The sequence below is a fragment of the Somniosus microcephalus genome, unplaced genomic scaffold (genome assembly GCF_052327205.1).
Source record: "Somniosus microcephalus isolate GS21.2 unplaced genomic scaffold, FLI_Smic_1.0 unresolved_chr6, whole genome shotgun sequence".
In the NCBI taxonomy this organism is placed as follows: Eukaryota; Metazoa; Chordata; class Chondrichthyes; order Squaliformes; family Somniosidae; genus Somniosus; species Somniosus microcephalus.
Window position 1 is genome coordinate 26,308,393 of NW_028225184.1, and position 25,902 is coordinate 26,334,294.

Here is a 25,902-nt window from a genome sequence, read left to right on the forward strand (position 1 = left end):
CCAATAATGGGTGAAACTAGAACTAGGGGGCATAATCTTAAAATAAGGGGCTGCTCATTCAAAACTGAGATGAGGAGAAACTTCTTCACTCAGAGGGTGGTAGGTTTGTGGAATTGCTGCCCCAGAAAGCTGTGGAAGCTACATCATTAAATAAATTTAAAACAGAAATAGATAGTTTCCTAGAAGTAAAGGGAATAAAGGGTTACGGGGAGCGGGCAGGAAATTGGACATGAGTCTGGGTTCGGAATGGTCATGGCCCTGTGGGTAGTGGAGCGGGCCCAGGGGCCTTGTAGCCTTGTTCTGCTCCTACTGTGTTCTAATTCTGTTAGATTTCAGGAGATGGTTTTATTCCTGTTCCTGGCTGGGGTGGAGATCGCCTTTACAGAAGGTAAGTACTGTAGAAAATATAGGGACAGAGTGATCTCCTGGAAGAATTTCGATCGCCTAGATGGGTCGGAGAGGAATTTCCCAGATTTCTTTCTCCCAAATTGGCCATTGGGTCTTTATCTGGTTTTTCGCCTCTCCCGGGAGATCACATGGGTTCGGGTGGATGCAGAGTGATAGAAGATTTGAGGTTAGGATCAGATCAGCCATGATCTTATTGAATGGTGGAGCGGGCTGGAGGGGCCGATTGGCCTACTCCTGCTCCTATTTCTTATGTTCTTATGTTCTTAATTGTTCCGGGTTTGGGGGATCTTAGCTGCAACGACAGATTGGAGAATCTAGATTTGTTTTTATTTGAGCAAAGGAGGCTGAGGGGTGATTTGACAGAAGTGTACAAGTTTTTGTCGGGCTGGATAGGCAAGGCGGGGAAAGGTTGTTGCCACCAGTTGATAGAACTAGGGCTACGGGATGCAGATTTAATTTGTTGGGCAATAGATACACTGGTTATGTGAGGAACAGCTATTTTACACAGCGAGTGGTGAGTACCTGGAACTCGCTGCTGATGGAAGTGGTGGAAGCGGAGACACTCAATGTTTTCAAGGGGAGACTGAATAGGCACTTGAGGGAAATAAACTTGCAGGGCTACGGGGATAGAGCGGGGGAATGGGACCGACAGGATTTCCTGCAGAGAGTCTGCATGGACACTATCGGCCGAATGTCCTCCTTCTTTACCGTTATGATTCGATGACACTATGACTATAACTATTGATTGCATTGCTAAATCAGCCTTTTTTACCAATTTGGTTTATGCTTCCCTTGTCCAACTCTTCCAATTTCGATTACATATTTATTTTTAATTTCCTTTTCCATACCATCAATTATCTCCCAATCGGCCTAGTCACGTCTTATCGAAGTTGGTAATTCCAGATTCCTCCATTATTTCCTCAATAACCAGGGCTTCCACATTGGGGATCACCCTTGTGGCTGTTCCCTGCACTGCCTCAAGTATTTGAATATATCCCTTGTGTCTCGGTGAATAAAGGTGGACAGATTTCTTAAGCTTCTGACTGAGCCGAGCTCCACACAATAAAATAATTAATTTCACTGACTTGTACACTATTGCGTTGGATATGTAGTTGAATATGTTATTGATTTTTTGATTGCTGTTTTGCAATGGTAATCCTTGTTGAGTATGCAATCTAATTAGAATCCAAAGGGTATTTCTGCTTTAGCCTCAGCTCAACAAACACTATTCAAATAGTATATGGACGTCCCATTCACCTTACGATGTGTAGTATGTAACGAGATACAGCATAAAATCACACCGACCGTTATTATCCCTCCCGAAGCTTTTGCCCAAAACGTTGTGTTGTTTCTGAGCTGTGATCTCCGCCAACTGAAACTCACGAAAATATCTGCAAGACTGACAAATTTACATTGAGTTTCATAGGTTTTATTTTTGAAGTAAATTTGCAATGAAAGCTATCTCAGCACCGATCAATAGCAACCCCACTCAGTAATTTGCCAACCTGGTATAACGCCTGTAACATTTACCAGATGAATTCTACTATTACACCTGTTTGTTATCCATTTGAGGAAAGATATTATTCCAATGTTTGACGTGTCACTTTGCTATTTTTATTCCCATAACAGTATTAGCCTGGGAGTAAAGTGGCTGACGCAACCTGTTTGTTCAAATGACTGTAACTAACATCAGTTGCCCGGGGACAGAACTGTTCACTGGAGATTTCCCTGCTGTATAAATAAAGGCTACCTTCAATGTATCACATCACACTTTCCATCGGGCCTGCTGTGTCCATCACTACAGGGATCATCGCTTCTCACACTAAATGGAAGTCCTGATACTTCAGCAGATAAACGCCATTTACTATCCTATTCTCGCAGCTGTTGGTGTTCCTGGTGAGTGGTGAAGAAAGACATGAATCTGATAAAAAATCTCTTAACTACAAAGCTTCTCGTGCTGCGTGTCTGGCAAAATGTGCTTTTCTTATTCTCTGGGTAGCACAGTTATCTGAGGTTTGCTGTCAGATTAACCCGAATGTTCCCTGCTTAATTAACGTGGTGTCTTCCTTCACACTGCAGTCTCCAGTGATGATACCATGCTTCTTCTAAAAAGAACGGCATGCAATCTGGGTTCCGGATTAAAGGACACTAAAACATTGAGAAATAGGGTCGCCTGACTTAAATCTGCAACACTTTAATAACTAAATAGAACTGAATCATGCTGCTATGCTCGCTTTCTCCAAAAGTCACTTTCAACTAATAAAGAATGTATTTATTGATGCTCAGTGGTGTTTCTGTATTGGAAAGAAGGGATGCACTACCCAATAACATTATTTCTATTTCAGTGATATTTCTTTTGACTGTTATACAGCGAAAACTTCAGGAATGTTTTCCAGCACAACAAGTTGTAAATGTTAAAGGAAATTCAGTGACTGTGTTTATTTATCTATTGAAGCAATATTCATTCATATATTTACCTTGAGCAATTCTGCGGATCTCACTATTCAGTTCAGTCCAGTGTTGCTCTTTATTTCCTGATATGGTGTTTTACTTTCAAACTTTCTTTAATGTATAACTGAATTGCCTTGGGAAGTATACGGTCCGATTTTACATCTTGTCAACTACCTGTCCCTCAGTGATAAACATAAATTGCCACTTTAGAAAGTGGGATTGCTGATTACAAAAGTATTATTAAATTATACGTTAAATTGTAAAATTCTTTACAATATGTATATTTTTAGCTGGTCCTTGGTACCAGCTGCCAATATTTAATTCAGAAAGTTGCCTGTTGAAGTTTAACTCTGCTATATAACCTTGCAAGAAACTGACATTTCCTTTAGTTGGTGCTGCATTGTCAAGGGTGAGGAACCACGTTTCCCCTTTTAAACCAGGAGCCTTTGCAGGAGGGACTGCTCTCCAAGTTCTCCCCTTTTTGTGGCCAGCGTGCCTACTTTAAACCAGCGCCACCGAAAAATGTGTTCATTGGATCTTGCTCGGTTGCTGCTTCAGCTACAACAAACGGGGCAGCGCTTCAGATCTTCATGGGCGCTTTGGGATTTTATCAGAAGCCATGTCAAAGTCCTAATCTCTGTTTATATTGTGAATCGCACGTTCCTGCTGAACAGATGTGGAAGTAGAAATACAAATACATTCTTTAACAGCAATAGGGTTAATCAAAGTAGGCCCATTACAAGAGTGAACCCCAGGAAACTGAAACGTATGTCTGCTGAACCTGATATAATTACCACACTACAAATCAACAGGAGTTCAAAAATAGGTTGAATTTTGAAAGAACAGTGAGTAGTTCAGAGCATAATTCATTGGAGATTGCAGTATTTAATTTGGTTGATAATTCAGTGGATAATCGAGTGCTTACTTCTTTGTATAATATAATGTGTCATTCGCTAGATAGTTGTGTGGTTAATACATTGGATATTTCAGAGTTGAATACTATAGATAACTAAAAGATAATTATTTGTATGTTTCAGTGTTTAATTCGATGGATAATTGTGTGGATAATTTTTTGGATATTTCATAGTTCAATTCGGTGGATAATTGAGAGGATAATACTTTTGATATTTCAGTGTTTAAGTCGATGGATAATTGAGAGGATAATACTTTGGATATTTCAGTATTTAATTCGATGGATAATTGAGCTGGTAATTCTTTAGATATTTCAGTGTTTATTCGGAGGATAATTGTGTGGATAATTATTTGGATATTTCAGTGTTTAATTCGATAGAAACTTGAGAGGATAATTATTGGATATTTCAGTGTTTAATTCTATAGAATATTGAGTGGTTAATCTTTTGGATATTGCAGTGCTTAATTCGATAAATAATTGAGTGGATAAATATTTGGATTGTTTAAATCGGTGGATAAATGAGTGGATTTTTCTTTCCATATATTTATATTACATTCACTAGATAATTGAGTGCATAATTCAGTTGGGAATTCTGTTGATAATTCAGTGCTTAATTCGGTGGATAATTTAATAAATAATTATTTTGATGATTCGGTTGATAGTCGTTTGGAAAATTCTTTGTATATTTCAATACTTAATTCGGTTGATATTTGAATCGATGTTTTCGATGACAATTATTTGACTCCTTCAGTGTTTAATGCGCTGGATAATTCAGTAGGTAATTATTTTATAATTTAGGGGATAAATATATATGAAATCCATTCGAATGAATTTCTCGAAATTGCAGAACCAATGAAAGTTCTGTGGACATATCTGCTTGTCGTTCACATAATATTACTTCTCACTTTTCTAATTTAATCCCACTTTAAATCAAACTCAATTTTTCTTTGGTCTAACAACAGAAACCGCTGGAAAAGAATTTTCCAAACCACTATCAACCGAATCATCAAAATAATTATTTATTAAATTATCCACCGAATTAAGCACTGAATTATCAACAGAATTCCCAACTGAATTATGCACTCAATTATCTAGTGAATGTAATATAGATATTTGGAAAGAAAAGGCCAGGCAACATCCGTGGAGAGAGAAATAGATTCAACATTTCAGGTCGATACCCTTCATCAGAACTGAGAAAGAAAGGCAGGAAATGAGATAGATTAAAAGGCCATTTGGCGGATGGGAAATGGGGGAGGGGATGAAAGAACAAAAGCGAAGTGAAGAGACATTAGGAGGTATTCAAGACGAGACGAGGTGGTAATAGGACAAGTGAAGAGACAAAAGACGGCTCTAGATGAAGTGTGAAATGCGCTGGCAGAATAAGAGACAGCTAGCATGTGGGAGAGAAAAAGGGGGAAGGCACAATCAAAGGCGTGGATTAAAAATATATAGAAAATTAATAGAGGCCGAGATTGTGATGTGAATTTGTTGAACTCGATATTGAGTCCGGGAGGCTGTAAACTGCCTATTCGGATGACGAGGTTTCTGTTGTTATTTCGGATTTCCAGCATCAGCAATATTTTGCTATCGTTTTAATTCAGCCTGGTGGCGTAGTCTGGGGGGAGGTAGGGAATTCTGCTTCAAATTATCGCGTGTTTTATCCGCAGTTATTAAAACGTTGCTAAGATAAGTCTCTGTGGTCAACATCAGCAACATATTTGATATCAGACAGACAGCAGTGCGGAGCCTCGGCCCAGCACCATATTCAGATCCTCCCCACAGGTGAATGTAAAAGGTTTCTCGGCTTCTATGTATGAAAACACGCCTATCCTCGTATCCGTGCCCAATATCTGCTCCTGGCTTCCCTCCAGTGGTCGCTATTCATGTCCTCTTGCTGCATCCTTACTCTTATTGGGTCCACCTCTAACTATATCACAATGATTCAGCACTATCAACAACTCATTACTTCTTTCTCACTTATCTACCGTACAGCAAGCCCGATTTTAAACTGGAGGAAACACGTGTTCCAATTGTACCTTCTTCCTGCCACGTCCCCATTGCAGCTTTACACCTTCCGGTCCCCAATTCTCCTTCCCCAGGTGCAGTACTCATTGCACCATCACCATGCCGAGTCCCTAATGCAATTTCACCTACCCATACCCCATGTACCTTCCTCCTGCCCTGTTTCCATTGTACCTACACCCCGCAGGTTCCCCTTACATAGAATGGGATAACTTACAATTTTACAGCATAGAAACAGGCCATTCTGCCCAACAGATTAATGTTCCGCACGAGCCATTTCCCGCATTTCCTCATCTCACTCCACTAACATATCATTCTATTAATTTTTGACTCCTATAGTTATCCAACTGCCACTTACATGCATCTTTGCAAAGTTCTGCAAATACTGCATGGCATAGAGTCATAGAGCCATAACGGCAACAGAGGAGGCCAGTCGGCTCATCGAGTGCGTGCCAGTTCTCTGTAGAGCAAGTCCATCATTCCCATTTCAATCGGGGGTAGTCTTATGAAGAACATTTGAGCAGGTTGGGCCGATACTCATTGGAGTTTAGAATATTGAGAAATGATCTTATTGAAACTTATAATGACCCAGAAATTCGGGTCGCCACGGTTGAGTACGCCCGGGGTACTCGCCCGTGGGCCCAATCGAAGTGCCGTTTTCGTGTGTGCACTGCACATGCGCGGGAAAGCAGAACTTCCATTCCCCTGAAAGATGGGGTTGAGAGGTGGAACGCGTGCGTGGGAGAGGCAGCGCGTGCACATTTAACTTACTATTTTTTCCAGGTTTCTCCAGAAGATAAGTCTCCAGAAATTAGAGATGTAAAGTGCAGTCCTCAGGCCTGCTTTTAAAAAGGTAAGTGGTGCATTAATCAATGTTATAACATTTTTCCACAGGTTTATTATTTTTAAATACTTCAAAGAAAGGTAAGCTTATTTTTAGCCCCGTTAGAAAATGTAATTAATTTTTTCAAAAATTTAAATTATTGTTTAAAATAGTTATTTCATGTAATTTATAGTTATTTTAAAAATGCAATGTTTTTTTTAAATTTATTTGAAATTTTAGTTACGTTTTGGGGCTTATAGTATTTATAGGATTGACAGCTCTTCCTGTCAAACTTATGAATGAAGCATACCCTGCTACCATTGGCTCTCCATGGCCCACGTGATCCCAGGGGGTTGACTCGAACTAACTGCGCCCCTGGGATACACAAGCACTGCACGCCGGCAGTTGGAGGAGGCACAGGATCGGAACACCACGCAGGCCCACATCACAACGGCCGGCATGCTAGGTAAGTGCACGTCAGAGGCTTGCACCCGCGGGAAGCCACCAAACCGAATTTCTGGGCCAATATTCTAAGTGGGCTTGACAGGGTAGATGCACAGATAATGTTTCCTCGCGTGGGGGAATCTAGAACAAGGGTGGCATAGTTTCTAATTGGAGATGAGGAGGCATTTCTTCTCTCAGCTGGTCGTGAACCTTTGGAATTCTCTACATCAGACAGCTGTGGATGTTGGGTCATTGAATATATTCAAGGTGGAGATAGACAGAATTTTGAATTATAGGGGAATCAAGGGTTATGGGGAGCGGGCAGGGAATTGGATTCGAGGCCAAGATCAGATCAGTCATAGCCTTAATGAATTTTAACGAGTTCCACTTTCTAATATTTTTTGCACTTTCTCCAGTGCTTCTATCCTCTTATTGGGCTAAGCAGATCATAACTGTTCACAGCACTCTAAGTGTGGTCTCTCCAAGGTTCAATATAAGTTTAACACATCTCCTCTGTTATTGCTTTCCATTCCTCTAGATATGAACTCCGTTGCTTTGACTGTACGCTTAATGGCTTCTTTCATCTCTTTGTGAATTTGTAGCCCTAAACTCCTTATCTTCTCCCACCATTTGGACTCTTATTTTCCAAGTCTCATGTGCCCTACTTATTCCACCTACCAAAATACACAACCTCACATTCTATTTACTGAAAATCATTTATCATTATCTCTCCATGATTCCATTTTGTTAATATCTTCCTGAATTTTGTCGCAAACATCCGCAGTGTTAACTATACCCCATAATTTGGTGTCATCCACAAATGTTGATATTATATTTCTGATTCCCAAGTCCAACCCACTACTGTAAATTGTAACCAATAGTGACCCCTGTGGAACACCACTTCCCACATTTCCCCAGTCTGAGCAACTACCTTTAACATCTACTCTCTGTTTTCTATTGAGCAGCCAGTTTTTCTATCCATTCGGCCACTTTTCCACTGAGTCTACAGGCTCGTACCTTAGTCACGAGTCCACTATGGCGGTGGAAGCTCTTATAAATGTCTATTTATATTATATTCACCACCTTACCATTATCTCCTCTGCTAGTTTTTCAAATAACGCAGTACGGTTGGTCAAGTCGGAGCTTCCCGTTTGAAATCCGTGCTGACTAGACTTTATTATGTTTCGGTTTCAAGAGAAATTTCTTTTTTATGTTTGAGCGAAGATTACTATACCTTTCCTCTCACCCTTGTTAAGCGCACTGGATGAAAGTTCTAAGAATGTTTACATATATTTATATGCAGTGCCTCTGCTGTCTCTTCCTGAGCTTTGACTGTGAGTGGAAATAGTCCTTCCAGACACGGGATTTATCCTCTATACATATGTTTAGTTTATCATAAGAACATAAGAAAAAGGAGCAGGACTCGGCCATTCGGCCCCTCGAGCCTGCTCCAACATTCAATGAGTTCATGGCTGATCTTCTTCCTCAATTCCATGCATCGGCCTTATCGCCATATCCCTTGATGGCCTTACTAGTCTGAAATCTATCGACTCCTGTTTTGAATACGCCCAGTGACTGAGCCTCCACTTCCCTCTAGGGCAGACAATTCCAAAGATTCTCCAACCTCTGTGTGAAGAAATGTCCTCTCGTCTCAGTCCTGAATGGCCTTCCCTTTACCCTGAGGCTGTGCCCCAGGTCCTAGACTCCCCAGCCAAGGGATACATTCTCCCAGCATCCACCCTATCAAGCCCTGAAATCATTTTGTATGCTTCAATGAGATGCCCTCTCATTTTTCTAAATTCAAGCAAATACAGGCCTAGTTTACTCAATATCTTCTCATGCGACCGTCCTGCCATCCCAGGAATCAATCTCGTTAACCTTCCTTGCACTCCCTCTATGGCAATTATATCCTTCCTTAGGTAAGCACAACAAAATTGTACACAATACTCCAGGTGCGGTCTCACTAATGCCCTATATAATTGGAGTAAGACGTCTTTACTCCTGTACGCAAATCGTTTTATAATGAAGGCCAGCATACCATTTGCCTTCCTAATAGCTTGCTGCAACTGCACATTCATTTTAGTGACACATGTACAAGGATACCCAAGTCCCTTTGAGCATCTACATTCCCCAATCTTTCACCACTTAGGAAATATTCTGCCTGTCTGATTTTTCTACCTTCAAATTTATCCACATTATAATCCATCTGCCCTGTTCTCGCCCTCTCATTGAACCTGTCGAGAGCCCCTTGAAGCCTCTTCACATCCTCTTCGCAACAGACACTGCCACCTAGCTTTGTGACATCAGTAAAATCTGGAAATGTGACATCTAAAACATTGACATAGAACGTGAATAGCTGGGACCTAAGCACTGTCCTTGCGGTACCACTCTAGGCACAGCCTGCCATCCTGAAAAATACACGTTTTTCCCTACTCTTTGTTTTCTGTCTGTTAACCAATTCTTAATCAAGGCTAGTATATTTCCCCCAATTCCATGTGTCCAAATTTTGGTCACCAACCTCTTGTGTGTGACCTTATCGAAGCCTTCTGAAAATCCAAATACAACACATCAACCAGTTCTCCTTTGCCTGCTGCATTAATTCCATCCTAAAAGAACTCCAATAAGTTTGTTAAACAGTATTTCCCTTTCATAAATCCATGTTGAATCTGCCCAATCTTACTATTCGTTTCTAAGTGCCCAGTTATTGCATCCTTTACAATATATTCCAGCATTTTCCCAACGACTGATGTGAGGCTAACAGGTCTGTAGTTCCCCGTATTCACTCTCCGCACTTTCTTAAGTAGTGGGGATACATTTGCTATCCTCAAATCTGCAGGAACCGTTCCTGAATCTATAAAATTTTGGAAGATGAAAAGCAATGCGTCCACTATCCCAATGGCCACCTCTTGCAAAACCCTGGGATGCAGGTCATCCATTCCTTGAGGTTTATCGAATTTTAGTCCCATTAATTTTGCTACTACAGTTTTTTTTTACTAAAAATAATTTCTTAAAGATCCTTATTCTCGCCACAGCTTTCGTTTTCTCGTATTTATGGGAGATTTGTTGTGGTTTACTTCGTGAAGACAGAAACAAAGTATTTATTTAATTTCTCTCCCAATTCCTCATTCCCCATTATAAATTCTCCCGTCTCTGACTGTAAAAGACCTACATTTACTTTCGCCAGACTTTGCCTTTTTACATACCTAGAGAAGCATTTACAATCCGGTTTTACATTTTTCGCTAGTTTTTGCTCATATTACAGTTTCATTTTCTTTATCAAATTTTGGTCACCCATTGCAGATTTCTAAAAAATCCCAATTCTCAGGCTGACCCCTTTTTCTGGCAACTTTTTAAGCTTCCAACTTTGACTCAATACTAGTTCATTTTATTTTGTTTGCCATGATTGGATCACTCCTCCTTTTGGGTTTTTATGCCATAGAGAAATATATGTTTTTTTTCAAAATATGCATTATTACCTTGAATGTTAGCGATTGTATTTCCACCTTCGTACCTTTTCGTATAGCCTCCCAATCTACCATGCACAACTTGTCCCACATTCCCTTGTAGTTTCCTTTGTTGAGACTGAAGAATTTAGTTTCAGATTGGACGACATCACTCTCAAACGTATTACAATTCAATCATATTATGGTCATTTGTCAGTAAAGGACACTTCAACACAAGATTATTGATTAGCCCTTTCTCATTAACAGTACCAGATCCAGCAGAGTCTGTTCCCTGGTTGGTTCCTCCAAATATCGATCGAGGAAACCATCTTGCATGCATTCCAAGAATTCGTCCTTCACACCATTAGTGGTTTTTGATTTGTCCAGTCTATATGTACATTAAAGTCAACCATGATTACTGTATTGCCCGTGTTACATGCACTTCTAATCGAAGACCTCGCTCCTGTCTATCTTAGAAGCCTTGGTATGCATTTTGAATTCCTCGGATAATTTCACGCCCACCATGTTTGTGGCCCTGGTAAAAACTGAGGTAAAAGAACTGTTCAATTTATTTCATTTCACTGCTTTTATTTTAGAGTTTATCCTGTCCATTCCTAAGTGGCCATATCTCTATTTTCCTATTCCTATGCTTATAGAATTCTGAAATATTTATTTTTATATTGATTGATAATTTAATTTTGTAATTCGACATTGATTTCCTAATTGTATATTGGCTTATTTCCTAACATCGTGTTGGCATTTGCCTTCCTCTCCTTTATTGTCTCTGTAATGTACTCAATGTATACCTTTAGTTATTATTTTCTCTTTAATCAGGCTCACTTTGTACTGGCACTTGACCTTCACCCCACAGTCCCAATTTCACCTTCACTCTGCTCAGTCAACGTTGCACCTTCACCCAGCCAGTTCCCCATTGCATCTTCACCCAGCCTGTTCCCCATTGCACATTCATCCCACTGACTTCCATTGAACGTTCAGCCTGCCCAGTCCCTAATGCACCTTCACCACGCCCGATCCCCATTGCACCTTCAGCTCGCCCAGTAACCATTGCACCTTCACGCAGTCCGTTCTCGATTGCACGTTCACCCAGCCTGTACCGCATTGCACCTTCACCCTGTCCACTTCCAGAGAAAAATCAGACTGTCGAGTCCCTATTGCACCTTCACCCAGCCCGATCCCCATTGCACCTTTGCCTAGTCCGTGCCCCACTGCACGTTCACCTAGCCCCTTCCCCATTGCACCTCCAACCCGCCCACGTCCATTGAACATTCACCCTGCCCAGACTCTCTTGCAACTTCACATCGCCCAGTTTCCATTGCACCTTCATCTAGACTGTTCTCCATTGCAGCTCCACTGCACATCATCCATTGGATATTCACCATGGCCACTTCCACTGAATATTTACACTGCTCAGTCCCTATGGCACCTTCATCCCGCCCAGTTTAATTTGCAAATTCGCCCAGCCCACTTCCATTGCACCTTCAGCCTGCCCAGTCCCTATTACACCTTCACCGCGCCCAGTCCATATTGCTTTTGTAGTGGAAGGCACGGTCGCCAATGGTGGATCGATTGAAATCCAGGATTCCCAAGAGGCCAGAATTGGAGGAGGGCAGAAATCTCAGATGATTGTAGGGCTGGAAGAAGTTACAGAGATAGGGAGGGGCGAGGCCAGGGTGAGATTTGAAAGCAAGAATGAGAATATTAAAATTTAGACTTTGATGAACCGGGAGCAATTGTAGATCAGCGACCTCAGGGGGTGCTGGGTGAACGGGCCTTGCTGCGAGTTGGGATACAGGCATCAGAGTTTTGGATGAGCTCAAGCTTAATGAGGTTGGAAGATGATAGTGTTGCCAGGAGGGATTTGGAGTAATCAATCCTAGAGGCCACCGCAGCATGTATGAGTGGTTCAGCAGCAGTTGAGCTGAGGCAGTGGCTGAGTTGGGTGATGTTACGGAGGTGGAAGTAGGCAGTCTTTGTGATGGAGAAGATATGTGGTCGGAAGCTCAACTCGGGGTCAATTACAATGCCAAGGTTGTGCACGGTCTGGTCCAGCCTCATAAATTTGCCAGGGCGGGATGTAGTCTTTGGCTGGGAATGGAGTTTAAAGCAGGGACGAATACAATGACTTCGGTCTTCCCGATAATATGTTGCAGGAAATTTTTCCTCATCCAATCTGACAAGCGGTGTGACAAAATGGGGACAAGTGCCGTGTTGGGAGAGGTGGTGGTGAGATGGAGCTGGGTGTCCCCGGCGTGCCTTTGAACAAGACGTTGTGTTTACAGATGATATCGCTGATGAGTAGCATGTAGATGATGATAAGATGGGGCCAGAGGTAACAGTGTTGGAGCGAGCACAGAAGCCGTTGCAGGCTATGGTTATATAGATAAGAATAGAGCCAGGCGTTTGCAGTCCCACCCAGCTGGATGACGCTGGAGAGGCGTTGGAGGTGGTTTGTCCAGACAAAGGCATGAGACAGGTCGGAAAGGAAGAGAGGGAATAGCTTACCACAGACACAGTTACATAGAATACAAATTCTGACTTTGGTAAGGGCGATTTAGAAGTCGGGCAGGGGGCGATAGCTGATATGACGTGGTCCAAAATGGAATTCTGTGAAAGATGGGCACGGACTTGGGAGGAGACAGCACGAACAAGGACATGGTAATGAAAGGGATGTTGGAGATAGGGCGGTACTTGGCAAGGACACAGGCTTCAAGGATAGTTTTTGAGCAGTTGTTCATGACAGCATGTTTGAAGGGGAGGGGAGAGTATGTGAGGAGAGAGAACCATTAACAATATCAGCTAACATGCGGGCCAGGAAGTGAAGTTGGGTGGTCAGCAGTTTGGTGGGAATAGGAGCAAGTGAGCAGCAGGTGGGTCCCATAGACAAGTTGAGCTCGTAGAGGGCATGAGGGGAGCTAGGAGAGAAATTGGAGAAAGATGCGACTTCAGCGATGGAGCAGATTGGAAGCAACAGAGCACACATGATATCCCATTCATCAGTGCAATAGCAACCTGAAACTTCACTCAAAATAACTGTAATAACGATGGATATAAAGTGTGTCTGAGTGGAAACAAATCTCACTGATCTGTGTATCTCTTGCAGTTAACTTGGCGGCGATTGTGATCCTGTCCCGAGGAAAGTGCGGTCTCTCCAAATGTATCACTCGCTACCTGGTGGCCATGGCAACGGCCGATCTCCTGGTAGTTTGTTCGAATGTAATATTAAGCTGCATTGTTGAAATTTATTTCCCAGTTTCAATCTTGACAATTACCCCCGTGTGCTGTCTCAATACAGTCTTGCTTTGTGCAGCCACGGCGACCTCTGTCTGGTTCACAGTGGTTTTCACCTTCGATCGATTTGTGGCCATTTGTTGTCCGAAGCTGAAAACAAAATATTGCACCGAGAAAACTGCGGCTGTTGTTATCGGGGTAGTGAGTGCACTGGGCTGTTTAATAAACATTCCCTGGTACTTTGTATTTGACCCTGAATATATAATGGAGAACGTACCCCGGGGTTGTGTCTGGAAAGCAGCCTTTTTTACTGCACCCGCCTGGGCAGCGTTTGACATCTTTAATCTTACGTTAATCCCCTGTGTCCCATTCGTTCTGATTTTGTTGCTCAATGTTCTCACCGCTAGACACATTTTAATGTCCAGTCGAGTCCGCAGGGGACTCCGGGGCCTCAGCAATGGAGAGAATCACAAGGACCCAGAGATGGAGAACCGAAGGAAATCCATCGTTTTGCTGTTCAGTATATCGGGCAGTTTTATTTTGCTATGGACGACCATTGTTGTTTATTCTCTATCTCTCCGTACAACCATCATTCAGTATGATTATGCTAATGACATTGAATCGGTGGGATTCATGCTTCAGGTTCTCAATTGCTGCACAAACACATTTATTTATGTGCTGACCCAGGGTAAATTCAGAGAGGAGCTAAAGAGTGGGGTAAACTATCCACTGCATTTAATTGCAAAATTATTTAAATAATAGAAATAGCTGATGTCTATCCATACAATGTTTATCGGCCATTGCAATAAAGATCAAAACCTGTTTAATGGATCAATTGATATTGGTACAACATTTTAAGCAAAGTTGCAAATCGAAGGTTACTGTAATATATTCTCCTTAACAAACTGTGTTATGTAACGTCACATGTATGATTATAATATTAAATGTTTTCCTGTTATTAACTGTGAAAATTAAAATAAATGCTGACTGAACATGCCCAGGTGATTATTAATGTTACACAGGATGATTGATTGGCTGGATTTAGGGCCAGTTGGAAGGATGATGCAGCATCGTGTATCATTGGAGCAACTGTTCCCATCAGAAGGGAACTGTCGCACATCATCACCTGAATCATCTGTAACTAACACAATATAAATGTAACTTTCATTCAACGGGAAATACCCAGATTGTCTCTTCTCAGCTAAATTTACCTCAACGGCTGATGTACTGCCTAAATGGACCTGAAAATCCTTCACCACCACTCAGCGTCACTCCCCCAGTAACCAGCCTGCTTCTCCTCAGAAAACCTTCATTAAATATTGAGACCGGACAGTATTCGCACCCCCTCAGCAGTACTCGTCTGTGGGTGACATCGCTGATGCTGCGACAGCTGAAAGAGCCAAGATAACCAATTCATTTCTGTAGTTAGGGCTACTGCGGGCATCGAAACATAAATTTAAATAATATTAAATTCATGGGTTGCTCGCGGCAACCTGGAAACGTATCGCCCATTTTCCATTTTCTCTCCAATGTAAGGAGGTCCAAGAATGTCATGACCCAGCTCCACAGAGGGTGACCTTGCTAGTGATTGCTATTTCCAGCAAGTTGTTCATGCGGGAATAATTTTACAGACCTTACCAGGCCAGCCAAATAAACTGGACACAAGTACTTCCCATAAGAGTGCCGTGTAAATAGCATGATTGACAATTGGAGCCACTTTCCTCTCACTGCATCAAACAATATCTGAAATTTACTGTGATACGGCGTTCCACAATATCTTAGACATTTCATTCAGCAGCAATTCTTATTGTCCTAAGATCTGAACACTCTAAGACGCAGTTGAAGGCTCTTGTGACAGATATTCCCTTACCAATATATGATTTCACCCAATCAATGAAAGCGGTATGAAACCACAGTTGGAACATGTATGGTTTTGGATCAGTTTCACTCGAGTAACTTTATTCTAACATGGGAACTAGCCTCCAAGCAAAGACAAGGAAAAATTAACCTCAACCCCCATGGGTTCTGCTGTAACTACTCACCCACCAACTAATATTCCTGTACGATAACACCTAATTCTCTCTGAAATTCAACATTTAATATTTTGTCACCTGTTAAATGTATTCTGTTTTTCTATTCTTTATACCAAAGTGAATAACCTCACATTTGCTCACATTTTAGTACATCTGACAGTTTATTGTACAAACACGCAAACTGTCTATATCCCTTTGCAGGATCTGTGTATCCCCCTCACAATTGACTTTCCCACCTAGCTTTGCATCGGCATCAAGTTGAATACTTTACAATCGGTTCCTTCATGTAAATCATTATTTATGATTGTATATATTTGTGGTCCAAGCACTAACCCTTGCGGCACCCCACTAATAAGAGCCTGCCAACCGCAAAATGACCCGTTTTTCCCTTCTCTCTGTTATCTGCCCGTTATCCAATCCTCTAACTATGCCAGTATTTTACACCAACCTAATAAGCCTTTATCTTCCATAACCATTTGTAAGTGGCACCTTGTGGAATGCTTTTTGGAAATCCAAATAATCTACATCCAGATAACCTGCTTCCTCTTCATCTACCCTTCCAGTTGCATCTCAATATTCTCCAATAAATTTCCTTAACACGATTTCCCTTTCAAAAAACCATGTTGACTCTGCCTAAACATATTATGATTTTCTAAGTGCCCTGTTATCTCATCCTCAATAATGGTAAGCGAAAAAGTTATAAGCGTGATAGTTTTGAACAAATGCATATGGTTCGACTGGATCTGATTAAGCCTGTAAACAGAAAACTGAATTTTGAGGCATTTGGCTCCCTCAAGTAAAACAGCAACTTTGAGTTGTAAGCATTTTTAAGTGTAATTTGAACGACAATTCAGTTGTACATTCAGGTACAGCAAACAATTAGAAAGGTAAATGGCATGTTTGCCTTTAGTGAAATGGGGTCGAGTACAAGAGTAAGGAATTCTTACTACAATTGTACTACAGGGCTTTTGTGAGACCTCACCTGGAGTACTGCGCACGGGGTTGGTCTATTTAATACAGAAAGGGTATACTTGCCTTCAAGGCAGTGCAATGGCGGTTTAATAGATTGATCCATGCGATGGGAGGAATGTACTAAGGGGAGAGTTCAGTAGATTGGGCCTGAGCTCAGTGTGGCAAGATGGATGCGGCGATGCTACTGACGCGGAATTAGGTGAACTTTGTTATAGAGTGACTATTGTGTATAACGCAGAACCTATGATCAGAGAGGTGCTGAGGGTCATTGGCAGCTAACGCCCAATGTAGGGATTGATATTGGTGATTAGGATACAATATTTGTGGCTGCGACTAAAGATGATGCATTTAGCCATGCCAATGTTTGTTTAGAGAAAATTATGGCTCATCCAAAATAGGATATTGGAAATGTAGTCCGACATCAAAGCGGGGGGGAGTGGGTGGCGATAGAGGGGACAGAGGATTAAAACTGGTTTCGTCAACGTACATGTAAAAGCTGATCACATATTTGGGAATGAAAGTTTCAATGGGAAGCAGGAGGATGAGGAAGAAGAGAGGGCTGGCATACGGGGAGATAGAAAATAAACAACAATGGGCGTCCATAATAATATATAACAGCCAGATATACTGAAGAGCAAAACGATGGATTTCCTCCGATTTTCCATTTCTGGGTCTTTGTTCAACTGATTGCAGCGCGTAGAGAGGCAGAGGTAACACGGTAAAGAAAGTAAACACTGCAAGAGACGAATCAATATAGGTAAAGATGCAAAGAGTAAGTGATGTAGATGCTGAAATGGATAGTGAAACAAGAGAGAAAGAAGAATAGAGAGACAGAGCGAGAGAGGGAGAAATTATTGGGCAGACACACTGAGAAGGCAGAAAGAGAAACCGGCAAAAGATAAGATGGAGGAAAATAGAAAGAAAACAATATAATGAGGGAAATTACATGGACGAAAGCCATAAACAATAAAGGCACATGCATATAAATTAAGAAAGCAGCACACATTCAGCACAACTTAAGAGAAAGATAGGAGTTTGTGAGCAAGAGAAAGCTGTGAGAAATTGTTGTACAAATGGAGACAGAAACTGAGAGAGGTAGAGGAAAGTTAAACAGGAATAATTGTCACACAGGGGAGTTATCAGCTTACATTCCCACTAATTTCTCCAGCTCTATTATTTTTACTATTACTAAGTTCCTTTAATTCCTCCTTGTCACTAGACACTTGGTTCCCTCGCATTTCTGGAAAGTTAACTGTGTCCTCTTCCATGAAGACAGAACCAAAGTATTTGTTTAATTGCACTGCCATTTCCTTGTTCTCCATTATAATTACACCCATTTCTGAATGTAAGTGACGTACATTTGTCTTCACTAATCTTTCTCTTTTTACAGACTTGCAGAAGTTTTCAATCCACCTTTATGTTCGTTGCAAGTTTACTCTCATACTATATTTTTCCCCTCTTAATCAATCTCTTGACACATTTTGCTGAACTCTAAACTGCTTCTAATCCTCAGGCTTGCTGGATTTTCTGGCAACTTTATATGACTTCACTTTGGATTTATTAGAATCCTTCATTTCTTTTGTAAGCCATGGCTGTGCCTCTTTTCCTTTTGTGCTTTTGCACCAGAAAGGAATGTATATCAGCTGCAATGTCACTGTTTTCTGGTTGAGGGTCAGATGTCGTTGTAATGGCATTAATAGAGTTACACAGTACAGAAAGAGGCCCTTCAGCCCATCATGTCCGTGCCGGTCATCAAGCCCTGTCTATAATAATCCCATTTTCCTGCACTTGGTCCATAGCCTTTTATGCTATGGCGTTTCACGTGCTCATCTAAACGTTTCTTGAATGTTTAGAGTTCCTGCATCTACCAGCCTTTCAGGCAGTGATTTCCAGATTTCAACCAACCAGTGGGTGAAAATATTTTTCCTCAAATCCCCTCTAAACCTCCTGCCACTTACCATAAATCTATGCATGCTGGTTAACGACCACTCTAATAAGGGGGAAAGTTCTTTTATATCTACCCTATCTATGCCCCTCATAATTTTGTACACATCAACATGTCCCCCTCAGCCTTCTCTGCTCTAACGAAAACAACGCCAGCCTGTCCAATGTCTCTTCATAGCTGAAGCTCTCCAGTCGAGGTAACATCCTGGTGAATCTCCTCTGCAACCTCTCCAATGCAGTCACATCCTTCCTATAGTGTGGTGACCAGAACTGCACATAGTATTCCAGCTGTGGCCGAACCAGCGTAAAGCTCCTTCATAACCTCCCTGCTCCTATAGTCTATGCCTTGGCTAATGAAGGCAAGTAACCCATATGCCATTTTCAAAACCTTATCTACTTGTCCTGCTGCCTTCAGGGATGCACCATGTACATGCACACCAAGGTCCATCTCATCCTCTGTTCTTCCTAGTGTCCTACCATTCATTGTGTATTCCCATGCCTTATTATTACTCTCAAAATGCATCACCTCACACGTTTCAGCGATAAATTCCATTTGCCACTGTTCTGCCCATCTAACCAACCCGCCTATATCGTCCTGTAGCCTGAGGCTTCCCTCCTCACTATTTACAACTCCACCAATTTTCGTTTCATTTGCGAACTTAATGATCATACCTCCTACCTTCATATCTTAATCATTAATGTACACAACAAATAGCAAAGTACCCAGCACCGATCCCTGCAGTGCACCACTGGATACAGGCTTCCAGTCGCAAAAACAACCTTAGACCATCATCGACTGTCTCCTGCCACTAATCCAATTTTGGATGCAATGTGCCAAATCACCCTGGATCCCATGGTCTCTTATCTTCTTGAGCATTCTCCCATGTGGGACATTTTCAACAGCCTTGCTGAAGTTCATGTAGACTACATCAACTACACTACCCTCATTCACACACCTAGTCACACCCTCGATAAATGCAATCAAATTGTTAGACATGATCTCCCCCTGACAAAGCCATGCTGACTATCCTTGAGTAACCCTTACCTCTCCAATTGGAGAATAATTCTGTCCCTCAGAATTTTTTCCAGTAATTACCCGACCACTGATGTTGGGCTCACTGGCCTGTAATTCCCTGGTTTATCCATACTAACTTTCTTGAACAATGGTTCTACGTCAGCTGTTCTCCAGTCCTCTGGCACTTCCCCTGTGGCCAGAGAGGTTCTGACCATTTATATCAGACCCCCTGCAATCTCCTCCCTTTACTCACACAGCAGCCTGGAATACATCGCGCCAGGGACTGGGGATTTATCCACTTTTATGTCTGCTTAAATGGCTAGCACCTCCTCCCTCTGAATACTCATTTGTTCAAGTATATCACAATCCCCCTGCCTAATTTCTATGCCTACATCACCCTTCTCCATAGTGAACACAGATGCAAAATATTCATTTAAAACCACAACTACATCTTCCGGCTCTCTACACAGATTGCCACTTTGGTCCCTAATGGGCCCTACTCTTTACCTGGTTATCCTCTTCCAGTTAATATACTTATAAAAACACCTTGGGATTTTCCTTTATTTTGCCCGCCAGTGTTTTTTCATGCCCCCTCTTTGCTCTCCTTATTTCTTTTTTAAGTCGGCCCCTGTCTTTTCTATACTCCTCTAGAGCTTCCACTGTTTTTAGTCCTTTGTACCTACCAAAAGCCCCCCTTAATTCCTAATCCATTCTTATATATCGCTTGACAGCCAGGATTCATTTGGCTTTTTGAACCCATCCTTGACCTTTACGGGAACACGTTGGCGTTGTACTCTCCTTAATTCCTTTCTGAAAGACTCCCATTCCTCTGATGTGGATTGTCCTACAAGTAGCTGATATCAGTCCACTTTGGCCAGATCCTCCCTTTCATATAAAAATCGGCCTTCCCCCAATTTATAATCTTTATTTCCGGTCCATGTTTCTGCTTTTCCATGACTACCTTGAATCTCACCGAATTATGGAAACTGTCACCAAAATGCTCTCCTACTAACACTTCTACCACTTGCCCGGCTACATTCCCTAGATTTAGGTACAGTTACCGCCCCCTCTCTTGGTGGACTTTCTACATGCTGGCTGAAAAAGCTCTCCTGGATGCACATTAAGAATTCTGCCCCTCTAAGCCTTTCACAGTCGGTCTATCCCAGTTAATATTGGGTAAGCTGAAATCCCCTACTATTATTGCCCTAATATTTCTACACTTCTCTGATATTTGCCTACATATCTGTTCCTCTATCTCCCCCTGATTGTTTGGGGGCCTATAGTACACTCCCAGCAAAGTGCTGGCACCATTCTCGTTTGTAAGTTCTACCCATATGGCCACATTAGAGGAACCTGCTAAGATATCATCCCTCCATACAGCAGTAATTGACTCCTTGATTAATATTGTGACAAGCCCTCCTCTTTTACACACCCCTCTGCCTCGCCAGAAAATTCTATATCCCGGAATATTGAGCTGCAAGTCCTGCCCCTCCCTCAACCATGTCTCTGTGATAGCAACAATTTCCTACCCCCATGGTTGCACCAACACCTTCAATTTAGCTGCCTTACTCGCAAGACTCCTCGCCTTAATACAAATGACACCCAGCCTTGACATACACCCTTGTGCCATTACATATTTGCTCTGCCTTACAGGATGACTTGTTTTTTCCTCTATATTTGGCTGTGCAGCAGCCCCTTCTATAGCTGCACTCCGTATCCCATCCTTCTGTCAAGTTATTTTAAACCACCCCCCAACAGTACTAGCAAACTTCCCCACAAGGATTTTGGTCCCGTTCCGGTTCAGGAGCATCCCTTCCGACTTGTTCAGGTCCCACCTTCCGCAGAAGCAGACCCAGTGATCAAGGAAACTTAAGCCCTCCCTCCTGCACCAACTCTTTAGCCACACATTCATCAGCTCTATCCTCCTATTCCTTTATTCACTAGCACTTGGCACCGGGAGAAATCCAGAGATTACAAACTTTGAGGTCCTGCTTTTAATCTGCTACCTAGCTCCCTAAATTCTTATTGCAGTACCTCATCCCTCTTTCTACCCATGTCCTTGGTACCAATGTGAACCATGGCTTCCGATTTTCACCCTCCCCCTCAAGAATGCCCTGCAGCCGTTCAGTGATATCATTGACCCTGGCAGCAGGGAGGCAAAATACCATCCCGGAGTCACGTCTGCAGCCACAGAAATGTTTATCTGTTCCCCATACGTTCGAATGACCTATCAGTATTGCTCACCAAATCTTTTTCCTCCCCATCTGTGCAGCTGAGCCACTGCTAGTGCCACGGACTTGGCTCTTGCTGCATTCCCGAAGAACAATCTCCCCCATCAGTATCCAAAGCAGAAAATATGTTGGTGAGGGAGATGGACCCAAGGGACTCCTGCACTACCTTCCTAGTTCTTTTACTCTGTCTGGCGGTCACCCATTCCCTGTCTGCCTGTGCACTGTTTATCTGCGGTGTGACCACCTCGTTAAACATGTTATCCACGAAGATCTCAGCTTTGCGGATGCTCCGCAGTGACCCCAGCCACAGCTCCAGATCCGAAAGGCGGATTTCGACTAGCTGCAGCTGGAGACACTTCCTGCACACATGTTCGCCCTGGACACAGAAAGTGTCCCTGACTTCCCACATAGCACAGGAGGAGCACTCCACACTGCCGAGTTGCCCTGCCATGCCCTACTCTTAATTTACTCCCTTTACTTTCTTTAAATTAAAGAATAATGGCCCAGTAATTCGGGTCCCAACACGTGAGTATGGACGGAGTACCCACGCGTGGACCCGATGGAAGTGCCAGTATCTTTCATGCATAGCGCATGCGTGGGAAACTGGCATTTCCGGACCTCTGAACGAACGTGTGCGCAAGGGAGTCTCTGCGTGCGCTTTGCACTTACGTTTTCTTTTACAGATTTTTCCGTGAGTGTAAGTCTTTAGATTTTAGAAATGTAAAAATCGGGCATAAGGACTGCATTTTAAAAGGTAAGTGGTCCAATAATTAAAGTTAGAATTTTTTTTCCAGAGGTTTATTATTTTAGTAGAATTTACAGTAAGGTAAGTGTATTTTTGGACCCGATTTCGTGAAAAAAAATGTTTTCCGTAATTTGAATAATTTTTTTAATAGTTTTTTAATGTTATTAATAGTTCATTTAATTAGTGGGATTTTTTTAACTTTTATTTTAAGTTTAAGTACTGTTTTGGGCGCCCGGAGTTTTCATGAGTTTGACAGTTCTTACTATCAAACTCATGAATGAACTTTTGCAACCTCCGATTAGTTGCCCAGTACTCACGTGATCCCAGCTGGCTCATCGAACTAACTACGTCGCTGGATCACGCTAGCACAGCGCGCCGGGACCTGGACCAGGCCACAGACGCTTCCACACAGGCCGAGGTCTGAAATGTCGGCATGCTAGGTAAGTGTAGGTCGGGGGCTTGCACCCGCGGGAAGCCCCCGACCCTAATTTCTGGGCCATTAATTACAATAGGGACCTTATATTATTTAAACACTACTTATTCTAAACTATAGACCTTACTTTTACTTTAACGACTGGAATGTACATATAGTCACCAGGTCCTACTTAGCAATCAGCTCCTTCCATGGTTGTGAGGTCATTTTAGTGGTTTCGCAGTTGTTGTTTGACTGCTCCTGCTCTCAAGCTCTTTACTTGGTGTAAAGTAAGAACCAATTCCTACAGGGTGAAAAGTTAGGAAAAGCAAAGGCGAAGCAAGGGAACTCCTCCTCCCACTCCTCACCTAACTCCCTGATTCACTCAACTCGCACTACTCTGTTTAAAACGCACTCAGTTCAAAATCGCACTGCACAGCCTGTTTTTAGATGTGAATTAACTTAATTGTATAAACAATTTGTTCTAAATTAACCTCATACCTACACAGTCATAAGGACATTTCTGTGGCCGATTATCTCCGTTCGGGAGCATGCGGCATTGAATCCTTAAAGCAATCGTTTCAAACATAATCATAGAATCATAACGGCCCAGATGGAGGTCATTCGGCCCATTGCGTCCTTGCCGGCTGTCTATAGAGAAATCCAGTCAGTGCTATTCCCCCGCTCTTACCCCGTAGCCCTGCAACTTTAATTCCCTCAAGTGCCTATCCAGTCTCCATTAGAAACATTTGAGTGTCTCCACTTCCAGCCTCTTCTAACGGCAGCGACTTCCAGATCGTCACCACTCGCTCAATCAAAACGTTTTTCCGCACATCCCACCTGTATCTTTTGCCCAAAAGGTTAAATCTGTGTCCCCTAGTCATTGTAACATCAGCTGTTGGGAAGAGCCTTTCCCCGTGTAGCCAAGGCAAACCTGTCACAATCACCTCTATCAAGTCACACCTCAACCTCCTTTGCTGTAATGATAAAAATCCAGCTTCTCCAACCTGTCCTTGTAACTAAGATCCCCCATCACCGTTAAATCTCCTCTGCACCCTCTCAAGTGTCTTCACATCCTTCTGAGAAACATACAAACAAAGAAACATAGAAGATAGGAGCAGGAGTAGGACATACGGCCCCTCGAGCCTGTCCCACCATTTAATGAGATCATGCTGATCATCCAAATTCAGAACCTGGTCCCTGCTTTCTGTGATATCCCTTGATCCCTTTAGCCTTAAGAAATATATCTAGCTCCTTCTTGAATATATTTAATAATTTGGCCACATCTGCCTTCTCTGGTAGAGAATTCCACAGGTTTACCACTCTCTGGGTGAAGAAATTCCTCCTCATCTCTGTCCTAAATGGCTTACCCCTTATCCTTAGACTGTAAACCCTGGTTCTGGACTCCTGCACCAACGGGAACACCCTTCCTGCATCTCGTCTGTCTAGTCCTGTTAGAATTCTATAAGTTTCAATGGATCCTCCCTTATTATTCGAAACTCCAGCGAATATAAGCCTCATTGACCCAATCTCTATTCATACGTCATTCCTGCCATCCCAGGTATCAGTCTGGTGAATCTTTGCTGCACTCCCTCCATGGCAAGAACATCCTTCCTCAGATAAGGCGACGGAAACTGCACACATTACTCAAGGTATGGTCTCACCAAGGCCCTGTACAACTGCAGCAAGACATCCTTACTCCTTTACTCGAATCCTTTCGCTGTGAAGGCCAACATACCAGTTGCCTTCTTAACCGCCTGCTGCACCTGCATGCTTACCTTCAGCGACTGGTGCACAAGGACACCCAGGTCTCCTTGTACTTCCCCTTTTCCGAATCTGTTGCCTTTCAGATAATAATCTGTCTTCCTGTTTTTGTCACCAATGTTGATAACCTCACATTTACCCACATTGTACTGCATCTGCCATGCATCTGCCCAATCACCCAACCTGTCCATATCATACTGGAGTTTCACTGCATCCTCCTCAAAGCACACTCCCCCACGCAGCTTTGTGTCGTCTGCAAACGTGCAGATATTACAGCTAGTTCCCTCGGCTAGATCATTAATGTATATTGTGAACAGCTGTGGTCCTAGCACCGATCCCTGTGGTACCCGACTAATCACTGCCTGCCACTGGGAAAAAGACACGTTTATTCCAACTCTTTGCTTCCTGTCTGTCAACCGGTTCTCTATTCAATTCAATACATTCCCCCCAATGCCATGTGCTTTAAATTAGCAAGCTGATCTCTTATGCGGGACCTTATCGAAAGCCTTCTGTTAGTCCAAATGCACCACATCCACTGGTTCTCCCTTATATATTCTACTAGATACATCCTCAAAAAATTCCAGTAGATTATTCAAGCATGATTAACCTTTTGTAAACCCATGTTGATTTTGTCCGATCCTGTCACTATTTTACAAGTGCTCTGCTATTACATCTTTTATAATGGACTCTAGCATTTTCCCCAATACCGATGTCAGGCTTACCGATCTATAATTCCCCGTTTTCTCGCTACCACCTTTCTTATAGTGGGGTTAATTTAGCTGCCATCCAATCTATGGGGACTATTCCAGTGTCTATAGAATTTTGGAAGATGACCAGCAATGCATCTACTATTTCTAGGGCCACTTCTGTAAGTAGCCTAGGATGTAGATTATCCAGCCCTGGGGATTTATCGGCCTTAAATGCCGTCAATTTCCCTAACACAATTTCCCTAAAAATACTGATTTCATTGAATTCCACCCTCTCATTCAAACCGATGTTCCCCGACATCTCCGGAAGGTTATTTGTGTCCTCC

The 25,902-nt window shown here is 42.5% G+C and overlaps 1 protein-coding gene across 1 annotated transcript; it reads left to right on the forward strand.

Moving 5' to 3' along the window:
* Positions 1-13,138: 13,138 nt before the first annotated feature.
* On the forward strand, positions 13,139-14,728 carry LOC147087137 (putative G protein-coupled receptor 139). The gene is made up of 2 exons (XM_085978059.1): positions 13,139-13,209; positions 13,579-14,728. The coding sequence occupies exons 1-2, from the start codon at positions 13,139-13,141 to the stop codon at positions 14,510-14,512; spliced, it is 1,005 nt and encodes a 334-aa protein (XP_085834185.1). The 3' UTR covers positions 14,513-14,728.
* Positions 14,729-25,902: the final 11,174 nt, after the last annotated feature.